Consider the following 15,174-nt stretch of genomic DNA (forward strand, 5'->3'; position numbering starts at 1 on the left):
TAGGAGAGGGGGAGAGGAGAGGAGGAGAGGGGGAGGGGAGAGGAGGAGAGGGAGACGGGAGAGAGGAGAAGGGGAGAGGAGAGGAGAGGGTGAGGGGAGAGGAGAGGAGAGGGGGAGGGGAGAGAAGAGAGGGAGAGAGGAGAGGGGGAGGGGAGAGAGGAGAGGGGGAGGGGAGAGGAGAGGAGAGGAGGGGGGAGGGGAGAGAGGAGAGGGAGAGAGGAGAGGGGAGGGGATAGAGGAGAGGGGAGGGGGAGGGGAGAGGAGAGGAGAGGGAGAGGAGAGGAGAGGGGGAGGTGAGAGGAGAGGGAGAGGAGAGGGGGAGGAGAGAGGAGAGGGGAGGGGAGGGAGAGGAGTGGGGGAGGGGAGAGGAGAGTGAGAGGAGAGGAGAGGGAGAGGAGAGGGAGAGGGAGAGGGGAGAGGAGAGGAGAGGGGAGAGGAGAGTGGGAGGGTGGAGAGAGAGGGGAGGGGAGAGAGGAGAGGGGAAGGGGAGAGGAGAGGAGAGGGGAGAGGAGAGGAGGAGAGGGAGAGGGGAGAGAGGAGAAGGGGAGAGGAGAGGGTGAGGGGAGAGGAGAGGGGGAGGGAAGAGTGGAGAGGGGGAGGGAGAGGAGAGGAGAGAGGGAGGGGAGAGAGGAGAGGGGGAGGGGAGAGAGGAGAGGGGGAGGGGAGAGAGGAGAGGGGGAGGGAGAGGAGAGGAGAGAGGGAGGGGAGAGAGGAGAGGGGGAGGGGAGAGGGGAGGGGATAGAGGAGAGGGGAGGGGGAGGGGAGAGGAGAGGAGATGAGGGAGAGGGAGAGGGGGAGGGGAGAGGGGAGAGGAGAGGGGGAGGGGAGAGGAGAGGGAGAGGAGAGGGGAGGAGAGAGAGGAGAGGGAGGAGGGAGAGGAGAGGAGAGGGGGAGGAGGGAGAGGAGAGTGAGAGGAGAGGAGAGGAGAGGGAGAGGAGAGGGAGAGGGAGGAGAGGGAGAGGAGAGGAGGGGGAGGGGAGATGGAGAGGAGAGGGGGAGGAGAGAGGAGAGGGGGAGGGAGAGGAGAGGAGAGGGGAGGGGAGAGGAGAGTGAGAGGAGAGGAGAGGGAGAGGAGAGGAGAGGGAGAGGGGAGAGGAGAGCAGCGGAGGGGAGAGGAGAGGGAGAGGGGAGAGGAGAGTGGGAGTGTAGAGGAGAGGGGAGGGTAGAGGAGAGGAGGGGAGAGAGGAGAGGGGAGGGGGAGGGGAGAGGAGAGGAGAGGAGAGGGAGAGGAGAGGGGGAGGAGAGAGGAGAGGGGGAGGGGAGAGGAGAGGAGAGGAGGGGAGAGGGGGTGAGAGGAGAGGAGAGGGGAGAGGAGAGGAGAGGGAGAGGAGAGGGAGAGGAGAGGAGGGGAGAGAGGAGAGGGGAGGGGGAGGGGAGAGGAGAGGAGATGAGGGGAGAGGAGAGGGGGAGGGGAGAGGAGAGGGAGAGGAGAGGAGAGGGAGAGGGGGAGGGGGAGGGGAGAGGGAGAGGAGAGGGGGAGGAGAGAGGAGAGGGGGAGGGAGAGGAGAGGAGAGGAGGGGAGAGGGGGTGAGAGGAGAGGGAGAGGGGAGAGGAGAGGGAGAGGGGTGAGGAGAGGGAGAGGAGAGGGGAGGAGAGAGGAGAGGGGAGGGGAGAGGAGAGGAGAGGGGGAGGGGAGAGGAGAGTGAGAGGAGAGGAGAGGGAGAGGGGAGAGGAGAGCAGCGGAGGGGAGAGGAGAGGGGGAGGGAAGAGAGGAGAGGGGGAGGGAGAGGAGAGGGAGAGGAGAGGGGGAGGAGAGAGGAGAGGGGGAGGGGAGAGGAGAGGAGAGGGGGAGGGGAGAGGAGAGTGAGAGGAGAGGGAGAGGGAGAGGGGAGAGGAGAGCAGCGGAGGGGAGAGGAGAGGGGGAGGGAAGAGAGGAGAGGGGAGGGAGAGAGGAGAGAGGGAGGGGAGAGAGGAGAGGGGGAGGGAGAGAGGAGAGGGGGAGGGGACAGAGGAGAGGGGGAGGGAGAGGGGGAGGGGACAGAGGAGAGGGGGAGGGAGAGGAGAGGAGAGAGGAAGGGGAGAGAGGAGAGGGGAGAGGGGAGGGGATAGAGGAGAGGGGAGGGGGAGGGAGAGAGGAGAGGAGATGAGGGGAGAGGGAGAGGGGGAGGGGAGAGGGGAGAGGAGAGGGGAGGGGAGAGGGAGAGGAGAGGGGGAGGAGAGAGGAGAGGGGGAGGGGAGAGGAGAGGAGAGGGGGAGGGGAGAGGAGAGGGGAGGGGAGAGGAGAGTGAGAGGAGAGGAGAGGGAGAGGAGAGGAGAGGGAGAGGGGAGGAGAGGGAGAGGAGAGGAGTGGGGGAGGGGAGAGGAGAGGGAGAGGAGAGGGGGAGGAGAGAGGAGAGGGGGAGGGGAGAGGAGAGTGAGCGGAGAGGAGAGGGAGAGGAGAGGAGAGGGAGAGGAGAGGAGAGGGAGAGGGGAGTGTAGAGGAGAGTGGGAGTGTAGAGGAGAGGGGAGGGTAGAGGAGAGGAGGGGAGAGAGGAGAGGGGAGGGGGAGGGGAGAGGAGAGGGAGAGGAGAGGAGAGGGAGAGGAGAGGAGAGGGGGAGGGAGAGGAGAGGGAGAGGAGAGGGGGAGGGGAGAGGAGAGGAGGGGAGAGGGGGTGAGAGGAGAGGGAGAGGGGAGAGGAGAGGAGAGGGAGAGGGGAGAGGAGAGGAGAGGAGTGGGAGAGGGGAGAGGAGAGGAGGGTGAGAGGAGAGGGAGAGGGGGAGGGGAGAGGAGAGGAGATGAGGTGAGAGGGAGAGGGGGAGGGGAGAGAGGAGAGGGGAGGGGAGAGGAGAGGGGGAGGGGAGAGGAGAGGGAGAGGAGAGGAGAGGGAGAGGGGGAGGGGAGAGGAGAGGGAGAGGTGAGGGGGAGGTGAGAGGAGAGGGGGAGGGGAGAGGAGAGGAGAGGAGGGGAGAGGGGGTGAGAGGAGAGGGAGAGGGGAGAGGAGAGGAGAGGGAGAGGGGAGAGGAGAGGAGAGGAGAGGGGAGAGGAGAGGAGAGGAGAGGGAGAGGGGAGAGGAGAGGAGGGAGAGGGGAGAGGAGAGGGAGAGGGAGAGGGGGGGGAGAGGAGAGGGAGGGGGGGGGAGAGGAGAGGAGGGAGAGGGGGTGAGAGGAGAGGGACCTTTCTGCCAAAACTGGGGACCCACAATCAAAACAGGCGGAATATTGGGACCATTATTAGTGTCTCATTAACAATTATAGTTCATTCCTGAACCTATTTTCACTATTATTAACTATTATTGACCGATTAATAGTCTTTATTAACCCACTATCAACAATTAACCTATTAGCACATTATTAACTAATATTAGCCCATTAATAAACACAATTAATCCATTATTAACTACTAATCTATTATTACTATTAACCTGTGAACCTATCAATAACCCATTGGAATGATTAACCTATTGTCTATTAATATATTATTAACCTATTATGAATCCATAAATAACCCATGATTAACTATTAACCTTTTAATAATTATTAAACCATTCTCAACTACCAACTTATTATTTAACCCATTACTGTTATTAAGCCAATAATAGTTATTATTTATGTAATTATTAACCACTAGCCTATTAGTAACTATTATTAACCCTTTATTTATGACCCTAATTATATCTCCTCCCTTGGCTCAGTCTCCATTTTCGTCTGATTTACACTCCTGTGACATTGTTGTTATTGGTGTTTGCTTGTTATTGAACCACTGTTAACATATTAACCATTATTAGTGGTTAATAATTATTACCAACTCGTTAATCGTCAATATTACCTCATTAATAGTCAGCAGTAACCCATTCTCCATCATTGGCTATCATTAATACACTGTTAGTCATTGCGAACCGACCACTAGTTATTATTGACTGGCTACCAGTTATTATTAACCGACGACAACAACAACAAAAACTTGCATTTGTATAGCACCTTTAACATAGTAAAATGTCCCAAGATGCTTCACATGGAGCGATTATCAGACAAAATTTGACACCGAGCCCCATAAGGTGTGCGGTCAACACAGTGTGAACTGAGAGTTTGGTGAGTGTGGGAGTTTGGTGACGTGGGGGAAGGAGGTGCTGCTTTGCCTTGCTTTTCCTAACTTTTTCCCGCAGAGCGGCAGTGGACCTGAGAGCAGAAGACTGAGATTGGGGAATAAAAAGCAGCAGCAGACCTGCAACAAGAGACAACTGCTGTGAGACGTCACAGGTGAGGCAGGAGAGTCCGAGAGGTGAGCAGAGTATAAAAGGAGAGACCGAGAGCGGGAGGAGAGTCTGAGAGTCTAAGGCAAGTCATGGCAGCGCAGCTCGCACCCGTGATATGCTCCTCCTGCACTATGTGGGAAGTCATGGGCACTACCAGTGTCCCTGGCGACCATGTGTGCAGGAAGTGTGTCCAGCTACAGCTACTGGCTAACCGTCTTTCGGAGCTGGAGCTGCGGGTGGATTCACTGTGGAGCATCCGTGATGCTGAGACTATCGTGGATAGCACGTTCAGTGAGGTGGTCACACCGCAGGTAAAGATTACGCAGGCAGAAAGGAAATGGGTGACCGCCAGGCAGAGTAAAAGGACTGGGCAGGTAGAGCAGGAGTCCCCTGGGGCCATCTCCCTCTCAAACAGATATTCTGCTTTGGATACTGTTGGGGGAGATGGCTTATCGGGGAAAGCAGCAAGAGTCAAGTTCGGGGCACCACGGGTGGCTCTGCTGCACAGGAGGGGAGGAAGAGGAGTGGCAGGGCTATAGTGATAGGGGATTCAATTGTAAGGGGAACAGATAGGCGTTTCTGCGGCCGCAAACGTGACTCCAGGATGGTATGTTGCCTCCCTGGTGCTAGGGTCAAGGATGTCACAGAGCGGCTGCAGGGCATTCTGGAGGGGGAGCGTGAACAGCCAGTAGTCGTGGTCCATATTGGTTACCAACGACATAGGTTAAAAAAAGGGATGAGGTCCTGCAAGGTGAATTTAAGGAGTTAGGAGATAAATTAAAAAGCAGGACCTCAAAAGGGAATGATCTCAGGATTACTCCTGGTGCCATGTGCTAGTGAGTATAGGAACAGGAGAACAGACCGGATGAATGCGTGGCTGCAGGGATGGTGTAGGAGGGAGGGATTTAGATTCCTGGGATATTGGGACCGGTTCTGGGGAAGGTGGGACCTGTACAAGTGGGACGGGTTACACCCGAGCAGGACCGGGACCAATGTCCTCGCTGGGGTGTTTGCCAGTGCTGTTGGGGAAGGTTTAAACTAGAGTGGCAGGGGGATGGGAACCTGAGCGGGGAGTCAGAAGAGAATAAAGTTGAGAGCAGCAAGAGAGGGGAAGACCCAGGGGAAATCTACAATACAAATAGTACAAACAGTTGTTCAAGAACAAGTGAAAGGGAAAAGCGTAGAGCAGCGGAAAGAAAATGTACTTTAGGCACGACAGATAAAATAAAAACTAGAAGGTGCAAGGCGATTAACCCAGCATCAAAGCTGTGGCAGGGGGTTAGGAACCTGATCAGGGAGACAGAGGAAAGCGTGTCAGGAAGGGACAGAAGGTATGGAGTAAAAGGTAAAGTGTTAAAAAAGGAAAAAGCAGGAACTAAGTGTCACAAAACATATTTGAAAGTTCTTTATCTGAATGCACGTAGCATTCGAAACAAAATGGACGAGTTAACGGCACAAATAACTACGTATGGGTATGATCTTGTGGCCATTACAGAAACATGGCTGCAGGGTGACAACGACTGGGAATTAAACATGCCAGGGTATTTAACAATCAGGAAGGACAGGCAGGAAGGAAGGGGAGGTGGGGTGGCTATGTCAATAAAGGAAGGAATCACTGTAATACAGAGAAATTATATCGGGACAAAGGATCAGGATAATGAAACAGTTTGGGTAGAGATAAGGAATAATAAGGGGAAAAAACACTAGTGGGCGTAGTATATAGGCCTCCTAATAGTTGCAACTCTGCTGGAAGAAGTATTAATCAGGAAATAGTCGGGGCATGTAATAAGGGAACAGCTATAATTATGGGGGATTTTAACTATCATATTAACTGGACAAATCAAATTGGGCAGGGCAGCCTTGAGGAAGAGTTTATTGAGTGTATTAGGGATGGATTTCTTGAGCAGTATGTAACTGAACCAACAAGGGGGCAAGCAACCTTGGACCTGGTCCTGTGTAATGAGCCAGGATTAATTAATGATGTCCTAGTTAAGGATCCCCTTGGAATGAGTGACCATAACATGGTTACATTCCATATCCAATTAGAGGGTGAGAAGGTTGGTTCTCAAACAAGCGTACTGAGCTTGAATAAAGGAGACTATGATGGTATGAGAGCGGAATTGATTAAAGTGGACTGGGAAAATAGATTAAAGGGTAAGACGGTACATGAGCAGTGGTGTTCATTTAAGGAGTTATTTTACAACTTTCAAAAAATATATATTCCACTGAGGAAAAAAGGGTGTAAGAGAAATGACAGCCATCCGTGGTTAAATAAAGAAATTAAGGATAGTATCTGACTAAAAACAAGGACATATAAGGTAGCCAAACTTAGTGGGAGGATAGAAGATTGGGAAGTCTTCAAAAGACAGCAAAAAGTAACTAAAGGATTGATTAAGAAAGGGAAGATAGATTATGAAAATAAATTAGCAAAAAATATAAAAACAGATAGCAAGAGTTTCTATAGTTATATAAAAAGAAAAAGGGTGGCTAAGGCAAACGTAGGTCCCTTAGAGGATGAGACCGGGAAATTAATGGTGGGAAACATGGAGATGGCAAAAATGCTGAACAAATATTTTGTTTCAGTCTTTATGGTAGAGGACACTAAGAATATCCCAACACTGGACAAACAGGGGGCTCTGGGGGGGAGGAGCTAAATACGATTAAAATCACTAAGGAATTGGTACTCAGTAAAATAATGGGACTCAAGGTGGATAAATCCCCTGGACCTGATGGCTTACATCCGAGGGTCTTGAGGGAAGTGGCAGTGGGGATTATGGATGCTTTGGTAATAATTTTCCAAAATTCTCTGGACTCGGTAAAGGTCCCGGCAGATTGGAAAACTGCTAATGTAACACCGTTATTTAAAAAGGGTAGTAGGCAGAAGGCTGGAAATTATAGACCAGTTAGCCTAACATCTGTGATGGGTAAAATTTTGGAGTCTATTATTAAGGAGACAGTAGCGGAACATTTAGATAAACATAATTTAATAGGACAAAGTCAGCATGGCTTTACGAAGGGGAAGTCATGTCTGACAAATTTGCTTGAGTTCTTTGAGGACATAACGTACAGGGTGGATAAAGGGGAACCAGTGGATGTAGTGTATTTAGACTTCCAGAAGGCATTCGACAAGGTGCCACATAAAAGATTATTGCTCAAGATAAAGAATCACTGGATTGGGGGTAATATTCTGGCATGGGTGGAGGATTGGTTATCTAACAGGAAGCAGAGAGTTGGGATAAATGGTTCATTCTCGGACTGGCAACCAGTAGCCAGTGGTGTTCCGCAGGGGTCGGTGCTGGGTCCCCAACTCTTTACAATCTATATTAACGATTTGGAGGAGGGGACCGAGTGTAACATATCAAAGTTTGCAGATGATACAAAGATGGGAGGGAAAGTAGAGAGTGAGGAGGACATAAAAAACCTACAAGGGGATATAGACAGGCTGGGTGAGTGGGCGGAGATTTGGCAGATGCAATACAATATTGGAAAATGTGAGGTTATGCACTTTGGCAGGAAAAATCAGAGAGCAAGTTATTATCTTAATGGCAAGAAACTGGAAAGTACTGCAGTACAAAGGGATCTGGGGGTCCTAGTGCAAGAAAATCAAAAAGTTAGTATGCAGGTGCAGCAGGTGATCAAGAAGGCCAACGGAATGTTGGCTTTTATTGTTAGGGGGATAGAATATAAAAACAGGGAGGTATTGCTGCAGTTATATAAGGTATTGGTGAGACTGCACCTGGAATACTGCATACAGTTTTGGTGTCCATACTTAAGAAAAGAAATACTTGCTCTCGAGGCAGTACAAAGAAGGTTCACTCGGTTAATCCCGGGGATGAGGGGGCGGACATATGAGGAGAGGTTGAGGAGATTGGGACTCTACTCATTGGAGTTCAGAAGAATGAGAGGCGATCTTATTGAAACATATAAGATTGTGAAGGGGCTTGATCGGGTGGATGCGGTAAGGATGTTCCCAAGGATGGGTGAAACTAGAACTAGGGGGCATAATCTTAGAATAAGGGGCTGCTCTTTCAAAACTGAGATGAGGAGAAACTTCTTCACTCAGAGGGTAGTAGGTCTGTGGAATTTGCTGCCCCAGGAAGCTGTGGAAGCTACATCATTAAATAAATTTAAAACAGAAATCGACATTTTCCTAGAAGTAAAGGGAATTAGGGGTTACGGGGAGCGGGCAGGAAATTGGACATGAATTTAGATTTGAGGTTAGGATCTGATCAGCCATGATCTTATTGAATGGCGGAGCAGGCTCGAGGGGCCGATTGGCCTACTCCTGCTCCTATTTCTTATGTTCTTATGTTCTTATATTAGGACAGGTGACCAAAAGCTTGGTCAAAGAGGTAGGTTTTAAGGAGCGTCTTAAAGGAGGAGAGAGAGGCGGAGAGGTTTAGGGAGGGAATTCCGGAGCTTAGGGCCTAGGCAGCTGAAGGCACGGCCGCCAATGGTGGGGTGAAGAACATAAGAACGTAGGAAATAGGAGCAGGAACAGGCCATAAGGCCCCTCGAGCCTGCTCCGCCGTTCAATCAGATCATGGCTGATCTTTGATCTCAACTCCACTTTCCAGCCCAATCCCCATATCCCTTGATTCCCCTAGAGTCCAAAAATCTATCGATCTCAGTCTTGAATATACTCAACGACTGAGCATCCACAGCCCTCTGGGGTAGAGAATTCCAAAGATTCACAACCCTCTGAGTGAAGAAATTCCTCCTCATCTCAGTCCTAAATGGCCGACCCCTTATCCTGAGACTGTGCCCTCTAGTTCTAGACTCTCCTGCCAGGGGAAACAGCCTCTCCGCATCTACCCTGTCAAGCCCCCTCAGAATCTTATGTTTCAATGAGATCACCTCTCATTCTTCTAAACTCCAGAGAGTATAGGCCCATTCTACTCAATCTCTCCTCATAGGACAACCCTCTCATCCCAGGAATCAATCTAGTGAACCTTCATTGCACCGCCTCTAAGGCAAGTATATCCTTCCTTAGATAAGGAGACCAAAACTGTACACAGTACTCCAGGTGAGGTCTCACCAAAGCCCTGTACAATTGTAGCAAGACTTCCTTACTCTTGTACTCCAACCCTCTTGCAATAAAGGCTAACATGCCATTTGCCTTCCTAATTGCCTGCTGTACCTGCACACTAACTTTTTGTGTTTCTTGTACCAGGACACCCAAGTCTCTCTGAACACCAACATTTAATAGTTTCTCCCCATTTAAAAAATATTCTGTTTTTCTACTCTTCCTACCAAAGTGAATAACCTCACATTTCCTCACATTATACTCCACCTGCCACCTTCTTGCCCACTCACTTAACCTGTCTATATCCCTTTGCAGACTCTTTGTGTCCTCCTCACAGCTTACTTTCCCACCTAGCTTTGTATCATCAGCAAACTTGGATACAGTGGGGGAATGGGCAAGAGGCCAGAATTGGAGGGGCGCAGAGATCTCGGAGGGTTGTAGGGCTGGAGGAGGTTACTGAGATAGGGAGGGGGGCGAGGACCATCGAGTGATTTGAAAACAGGGATGAGTTATTATGCACCTCCTCCTGGGAAACAGATAATGGTCCCTCCTAACCTGTGCCTGCTCCAGATGTGTGAGGGCACAGTGCTCCAGGTGTGTGAGGGCACAGTGCTCCAGGTGTGTGAGGGCACAGTGCTCCAGGTGTGTGAGGGCACCGTGCCCCAGGTGTGTGAGGGCACTGTGCTCCAGGTGTGTGAGGACATTTAGTGTTCCGGATGTGTGAGGACATTTAGTGTTCCGGATGTGTGAGGAAACTGTGCTCACGGTGTGTGAGGGCACTGTGCTCCAGATGTGTGAGGGCACCGTGATCCAGTTGTGTGAGGACATTGTGCTCCAGATGTGTGAGGACATTTAGTGTTCCAGATGTGTGAGGACATTTAGTGTTCCAGATGTGTGAGGACATTTAGTGTTCCAGATGTGTGAGGGCACTGTGCTCCAGGTGTGAGAGGGCACTGTGCTCCAGGTGTGAGAGGGCACTGTGCTCCAGGTGTGAGAGGGCACTGTGCTCCAGGTGTGTGAGGGCACTGTGCTCCAGGTGTGTGAGGGCACTGTGCTCCAGGTGTGTGAGGGCACTGTGCTCCAGGTGTGTGAGGGCACTGTGCTCCAGGTGTGTGAGGGCACTGTGCTCCAGGTGTGTGAGGGCACTGTGCTCCAGGTGTGTGAGGGCACCGTGCCCCAGGTGTGTGAGGGCACCGTGCTCCAGGTGTGTGAGGACATTTAGTGCTCCAGGTGTGAGAGGACACTGTGCTCCAGGTGTGAGAGGACACTGTGCTCCAGATGTGTGAGGGCACTGTGATCCAGTTGTGTGAGGACATTGTGCTCCAGATGTGTGAGGACATTTAGTGTTCCAGATGTGAGAGGACATTTAGTGTTCCAGATGTGTGAGGACATTTATTGTTCCAGATGTGTGAGGACATTTAGTGTTCCAGGTGTGAGAGGGCACTGTGCTCCAGGTGTGAGAGGGCAATGTGCTCCAGGTGTGAGAGGACACTGTGCTCCAGGTGTGAGAGGGCACAGTGCTCCAGGTGTGTGAGGACACCGTGCTCCAGGTGTGAGAGGGCACCGTGCTCCAGGTGTGAGAGGGCACCGTGCTCCAGGTGTGAGAGGGCACCGTGCCCCAGGTGTGAGAGGGCACCGTGCTCCAGGTGTGAGAGGGCACCGTGCCCCAGGTGTGAGAGGACACCGTGCTCCAGATGTGTGAGAGGACACCGTGCTCCAGATGTGTGAGGACACCGTGCCCCAGGTGTGAGAGGGCACCGTGCTCCAGGTGTGAGAGGGCACCGTGCCCCAGGTGTGAGAGGACACCGTGCTCCAGATGTGTGAGAGGACACCGTGCTCCAGATGTGTGAGGACACCGTGCTCCAGGTGTGAGAGGGCACCGTGCCCCAGGTGTGAGAGGGCACTGTTCCTTGATACCAGGCACCACCTACCTGGCCGGCTTATGAGAGTAGTTCTGGAGTCTTGCTTTGACCTCGTCGTAAGTCAGGAACGCCATGTACCCTGGGTGAGTGACGGCCAGTCTGTTCCAGTTCTTCAGCAGAGAGGGCCAGGGCTGGGAACGAGACGCGGACAATCCGTCAACAACCGAGGAACATTCCGGCATCGCAGGCAACCAAGAACCTCCTGCCAAACCCCCTCCTCAGCGGCTCCGTCCCCTCGTCCTCTGAGGTGGGAGCGGACCCAATAGTGACTTTTGGAAGGGAATCAGGCCAATCAAAGGAAAAATTGGCAGGGCTAAGTGGGACTACATGGACCGCTCGACCAAACAGCCAGCACAGACACGATGGGCCGAATGGCTCCCTTCTCTGCTGTCAGATTCTATGTCGGGTGGGGACAGGATCAGGTTTGGCCGTGATGCCCCTCCCCCAGAGTTGGGTTACCCTGACTACTGGCTCTTGCGACTTCCAGGTGAACAATGGTTCAGAGGTCGTGGGTTCGAGCCCCCCTCCCCCCGCCCCCCCCCCCCGGCTCCAGAGACTTGAGCCCCATAATCCAGGCCGACCCTCGCCAGTGCTGAGGGAGCGCTGCGCTGCCGGAGGCCCCGTCTTTCGGATGAGGCGTTAAACCGAGTTTGCCCGCCTCAGGTTGGCGGGGTGGGGGGGTTAAAAGATCTGACGGAGGAAGAGCAGGGGGGGAGTGTCGGCCTAGACGACAGGCTCGAGGCCGCGGAGCAGGGCTGGAGCCCGTGACCTTCTGACTCGGAGCTGAGGCCAAACTTGCGTACAGAGTAAGTCCGGTGAGGGACTCGGTGACGACGCCACAGCTTTGGACACAACTGAAGACCCTCCTCTGGGAGACTTCCCTCGCCTCTTGCACTCGATCGTAACAAGGAGCAAACTACTTGGCGGAGAAACTGTAAACAACCGGGGAAGAGCCGAGCGATGGAAAATTGTCCCACCACAGGCAAAGGAAGCAGCTCTTGCCAAGGTCTTCAGCCTTTCTGTCTATTGTGGTTTGTCGCCTTGGCAACCGGACATGGCCGCTTTCGATGGGGGAGGAGGGGGGTGCGGGGGGGGGCGAAGAAGAGGAAAGGTGGCCGCTCATTTGCCTGAGCTCTCGCCGACAATAAAGAACAAAAAGACATTTGAATATCCGAATGACATTTACCAAAACGCAATCTCCCCACAGGGAGCGACAGCAATACTTCAGGTGGGAGATTGGGGGAGGCCTTATGACGGGGGCTTTGGGACTATGTTTTTTTTTTAAACCCGACTTTAAGTTGGGAATTAAGGAACAAACAGTCCCAAAGCGTCTCGCAGAGATTAGGGGGTTGCGAGTCTCCAGGAATTAAATGACTAATCTCCAGGACGCTGCTGTGAGCAGAATCCCGGGAGAAACATTATTGGAGAATGAACAAAAAGGTGTGTTTTTTTTGTCACATAGAAAGTACAGCACAGAAACAGGCCGCTCGGCCCGTCCGGTCCATGCTGGCGTTTGTGCTCCACACGAGCCTCCTCCCTCCCTACTTCATCTCACCCTATCAGCATATCCTTCCAGTCCTTTCTCCCTCATGTGCTTATCTGGCTTCCCCTTAAATGCATCTCCGCTGATCGAGGTCTTTAAGATTATGAAAGGGTTCGAGAGGGTAGACGTAGAGAAGATGTTTCTAATTGTGCGGAGAGACCAGAACTAGGGGGCCATAAATATAAGATAGTCGCTAATAAATCCAATCGGGAATTCAGGAGAAACTTCTTTACCCGGAGAGCGGTGAGAATGTGGAACTCGCTCCCACAAGGAGTAGTTGAGACGAATAACATCGATGGATTTAAGGGGAAGCCGGATAAACACATGAGGGAGAAAGGAATAGAAGGATATGCTGATAGGCTGAGATGAAGTAGGGAGAGAGGAGGCTCGTGAGGAACATAGGAACAGGAGTCGGCCATTCAGCCCCTCGTGCCTGCTCCGCCATTTGATAAGATCATGGCTGATCTGTGATCTAACTCCATATACCTGCCTTTGGCCCATATCCCTTAATACCTTTGGTTGCCAAAAAGCCATCTATCTCAGATTTAAATTTAGCAATTGAGCTAGTATCAATTGCCGTTTGCGGAAGAGAGTTCCAAACTTCTACCACCCTTTGTGTGTAGAAATGTTTTCTAATCTCGCTCCTGAAAGGCCTGGCTCTAATTTTTAGACTGTGCCCCCTACTCCTAGAATCCCCAACCAGCGGAAATAGTTTCTCTCTATCCACCCTATCTGTTCCCCTTAATATCTTATAAACTTGGATCAGATCACCCCTTAACCTTTGAAACTCTGGAGAATACAACCCCAATTTGTGTAATCTCTCCTCGTAACTTAACCCTTGAAGTCCAGGTATCATTCTAGTAAACCTACGCTGCACTCCCTCCAAGGCCAATATGTCCTTCCGAAGGTGCGGTGCCCAGAACTGCTCACAGTACTCCAGGTGCGGTCTAACCAGGGTTTTGTATAGCTGCAGCATAACTTCTGCCCCCTTGTACTCCAGTCCTCTAGATATAAAGGCCAGCATTCCATTAGCCTTCTTGATTATTTTCTGCACCTGTTCATGACACTTCAATGATCGATGTACCTGAACCCCTAAGTCCCTTTGGACATCCACTGTTTTAACTTTTTACCATTTAGAAAGTACCCTGTTCTATCCTTTTTTGATCCAAAGTGGATGACCTCACATTTGTCCACATTGAATTCCATTTGCCACAGTTTTGCCCATTCACCTAATCTATCATAATCCAGTTGGGCCAAATGGCCTGATTCTGTGCTGTAGACTCAATGCTATTCGCCTCAACTGCTCCTTGTGGGAGTGAGTTCCACATTCTCACCACTCTCTGGGTGAAGAAGTTTCTCCTGAATTCCCTATTGGATTTATTAGTGACTATCTTATATTTATGGCCCCTAGTTCTGGTCTCCCCCACAAGTGGGAACATCTTCTCTACGTCTACCCTATCGAACCCTTTCATTGTCTTAAAGACCTCTATCAGGTCACCCCTCAGTCTTCTCTTTTCTAGAGAAAAGAACCCCAGCCTGTTCCATCTTTCATTTGTTCCTTTTCTTTGAAGGCTTTTGTTTATGGATTATAAAAATATTGGAGATGGTAGCGGGGGGAAAGGTTGTTTGATTGACAGTCAGGAAACATCCAATCGGCTAATGGAGAGCCCGTCGGCTTTCCGATTGGTGGGAAGGCGGGGCTCGGCGAGGATGGGCGTGTCGGGCGACCTATGGCGGGACAATCGTAGGTCATGTGATCAAACCTCCTGGGATACGTCCAATCAGAGTCGGTGACCCCACAGAGGCCTGAGGGGGGGGGAAAAAATGAGTAGCCAATGAATCATGTGGAGGGAGTTCAGAGGTGGCTGAATGCTTGGTGGGAAATATGGGTTTGGAGAGAGAAATGGAGAGGGTTTAGGGCCATTAAAGAAAGAACTCTACATTTCTATAGCGTCTTTCACAACCTCAGGACGTCCCAAAGCGCTTTACAGCCAATTAAATACTTTTGAAGTGTAGTCACTGTTGAAATGTAGGAAACATGGCAGCCAATTTGCGCACAGCAAGATCCCACAAACAGCAATGTGATAAATGACCAGATCATCTGTTTTTTCCGTGATGTTGGTTGAGGGATAAATATCGGGCCCAGGACACCGGGGAGAACTCCCCCCTGCTCTTCTTCCAATAGTGGCCGTGGGATCTTTTACGTCCCGCCTGAGAGGGGGCAGACGGGGCCCTCGGTTTAAGGTCTGAGGTCATGAAGGGCGCTATGTAAATGCAAGTCTTTCTCTTTCTCAGATTGCGAGGACGTTGTCGCATCTCGGTCTCACCTGAAAGAGTCGGGTGAAGATGTCGAATTCAAAGATGGAGATGTGGTCGTTGCAGGTGAGGTCGATCGTTGACTTGAGTGCCGTCGATTCCATACCGCAGCCAAAGCGGTGAACCTTGTACAGATGTTCCCGGAAACATCTCCATGGGACAATGCTCCTGAGGAACAGGATCGAGCAGAGGTCA

General features: G+C 51.6%; 1 protein-coding gene across 1 annotated transcript in view; it reads right to left on the reverse strand.

Annotated features, from left to right (window-relative positions):
* Positions 1-11,125: 11,125 nt before the first annotated feature.
* The window catches only part of LOC137306130 (E3 ubiquitin-protein ligase CBL-like), a 46,951-nt gene continuing 42,902 nt past the window's right edge, over positions 11,126-15,174 (reverse strand). Inside the window, exons 3-4 of the mRNA XM_067975189.1 lie at positions 14,991-15,147; positions 11,126-11,251 (exon numbers count right to left, since the gene is read on the reverse strand). Coding sequence (XP_067831290.1) covers positions 11,126-11,251; positions 14,991-15,147 — 283 coding nt within the window. The remainder of the gene's footprint in view (positions 11,252-14,990; positions 15,148-15,174) is intronic.

This window comes from Heptranchias perlo, chromosome 42, assembly GCF_035084215.1.
Source record: "Heptranchias perlo isolate sHepPer1 chromosome 42, sHepPer1.hap1, whole genome shotgun sequence".
Classification (NCBI taxonomy): Eukaryota; Metazoa; Chordata; class Chondrichthyes; order Hexanchiformes; family Hexanchidae; genus Heptranchias; species Heptranchias perlo.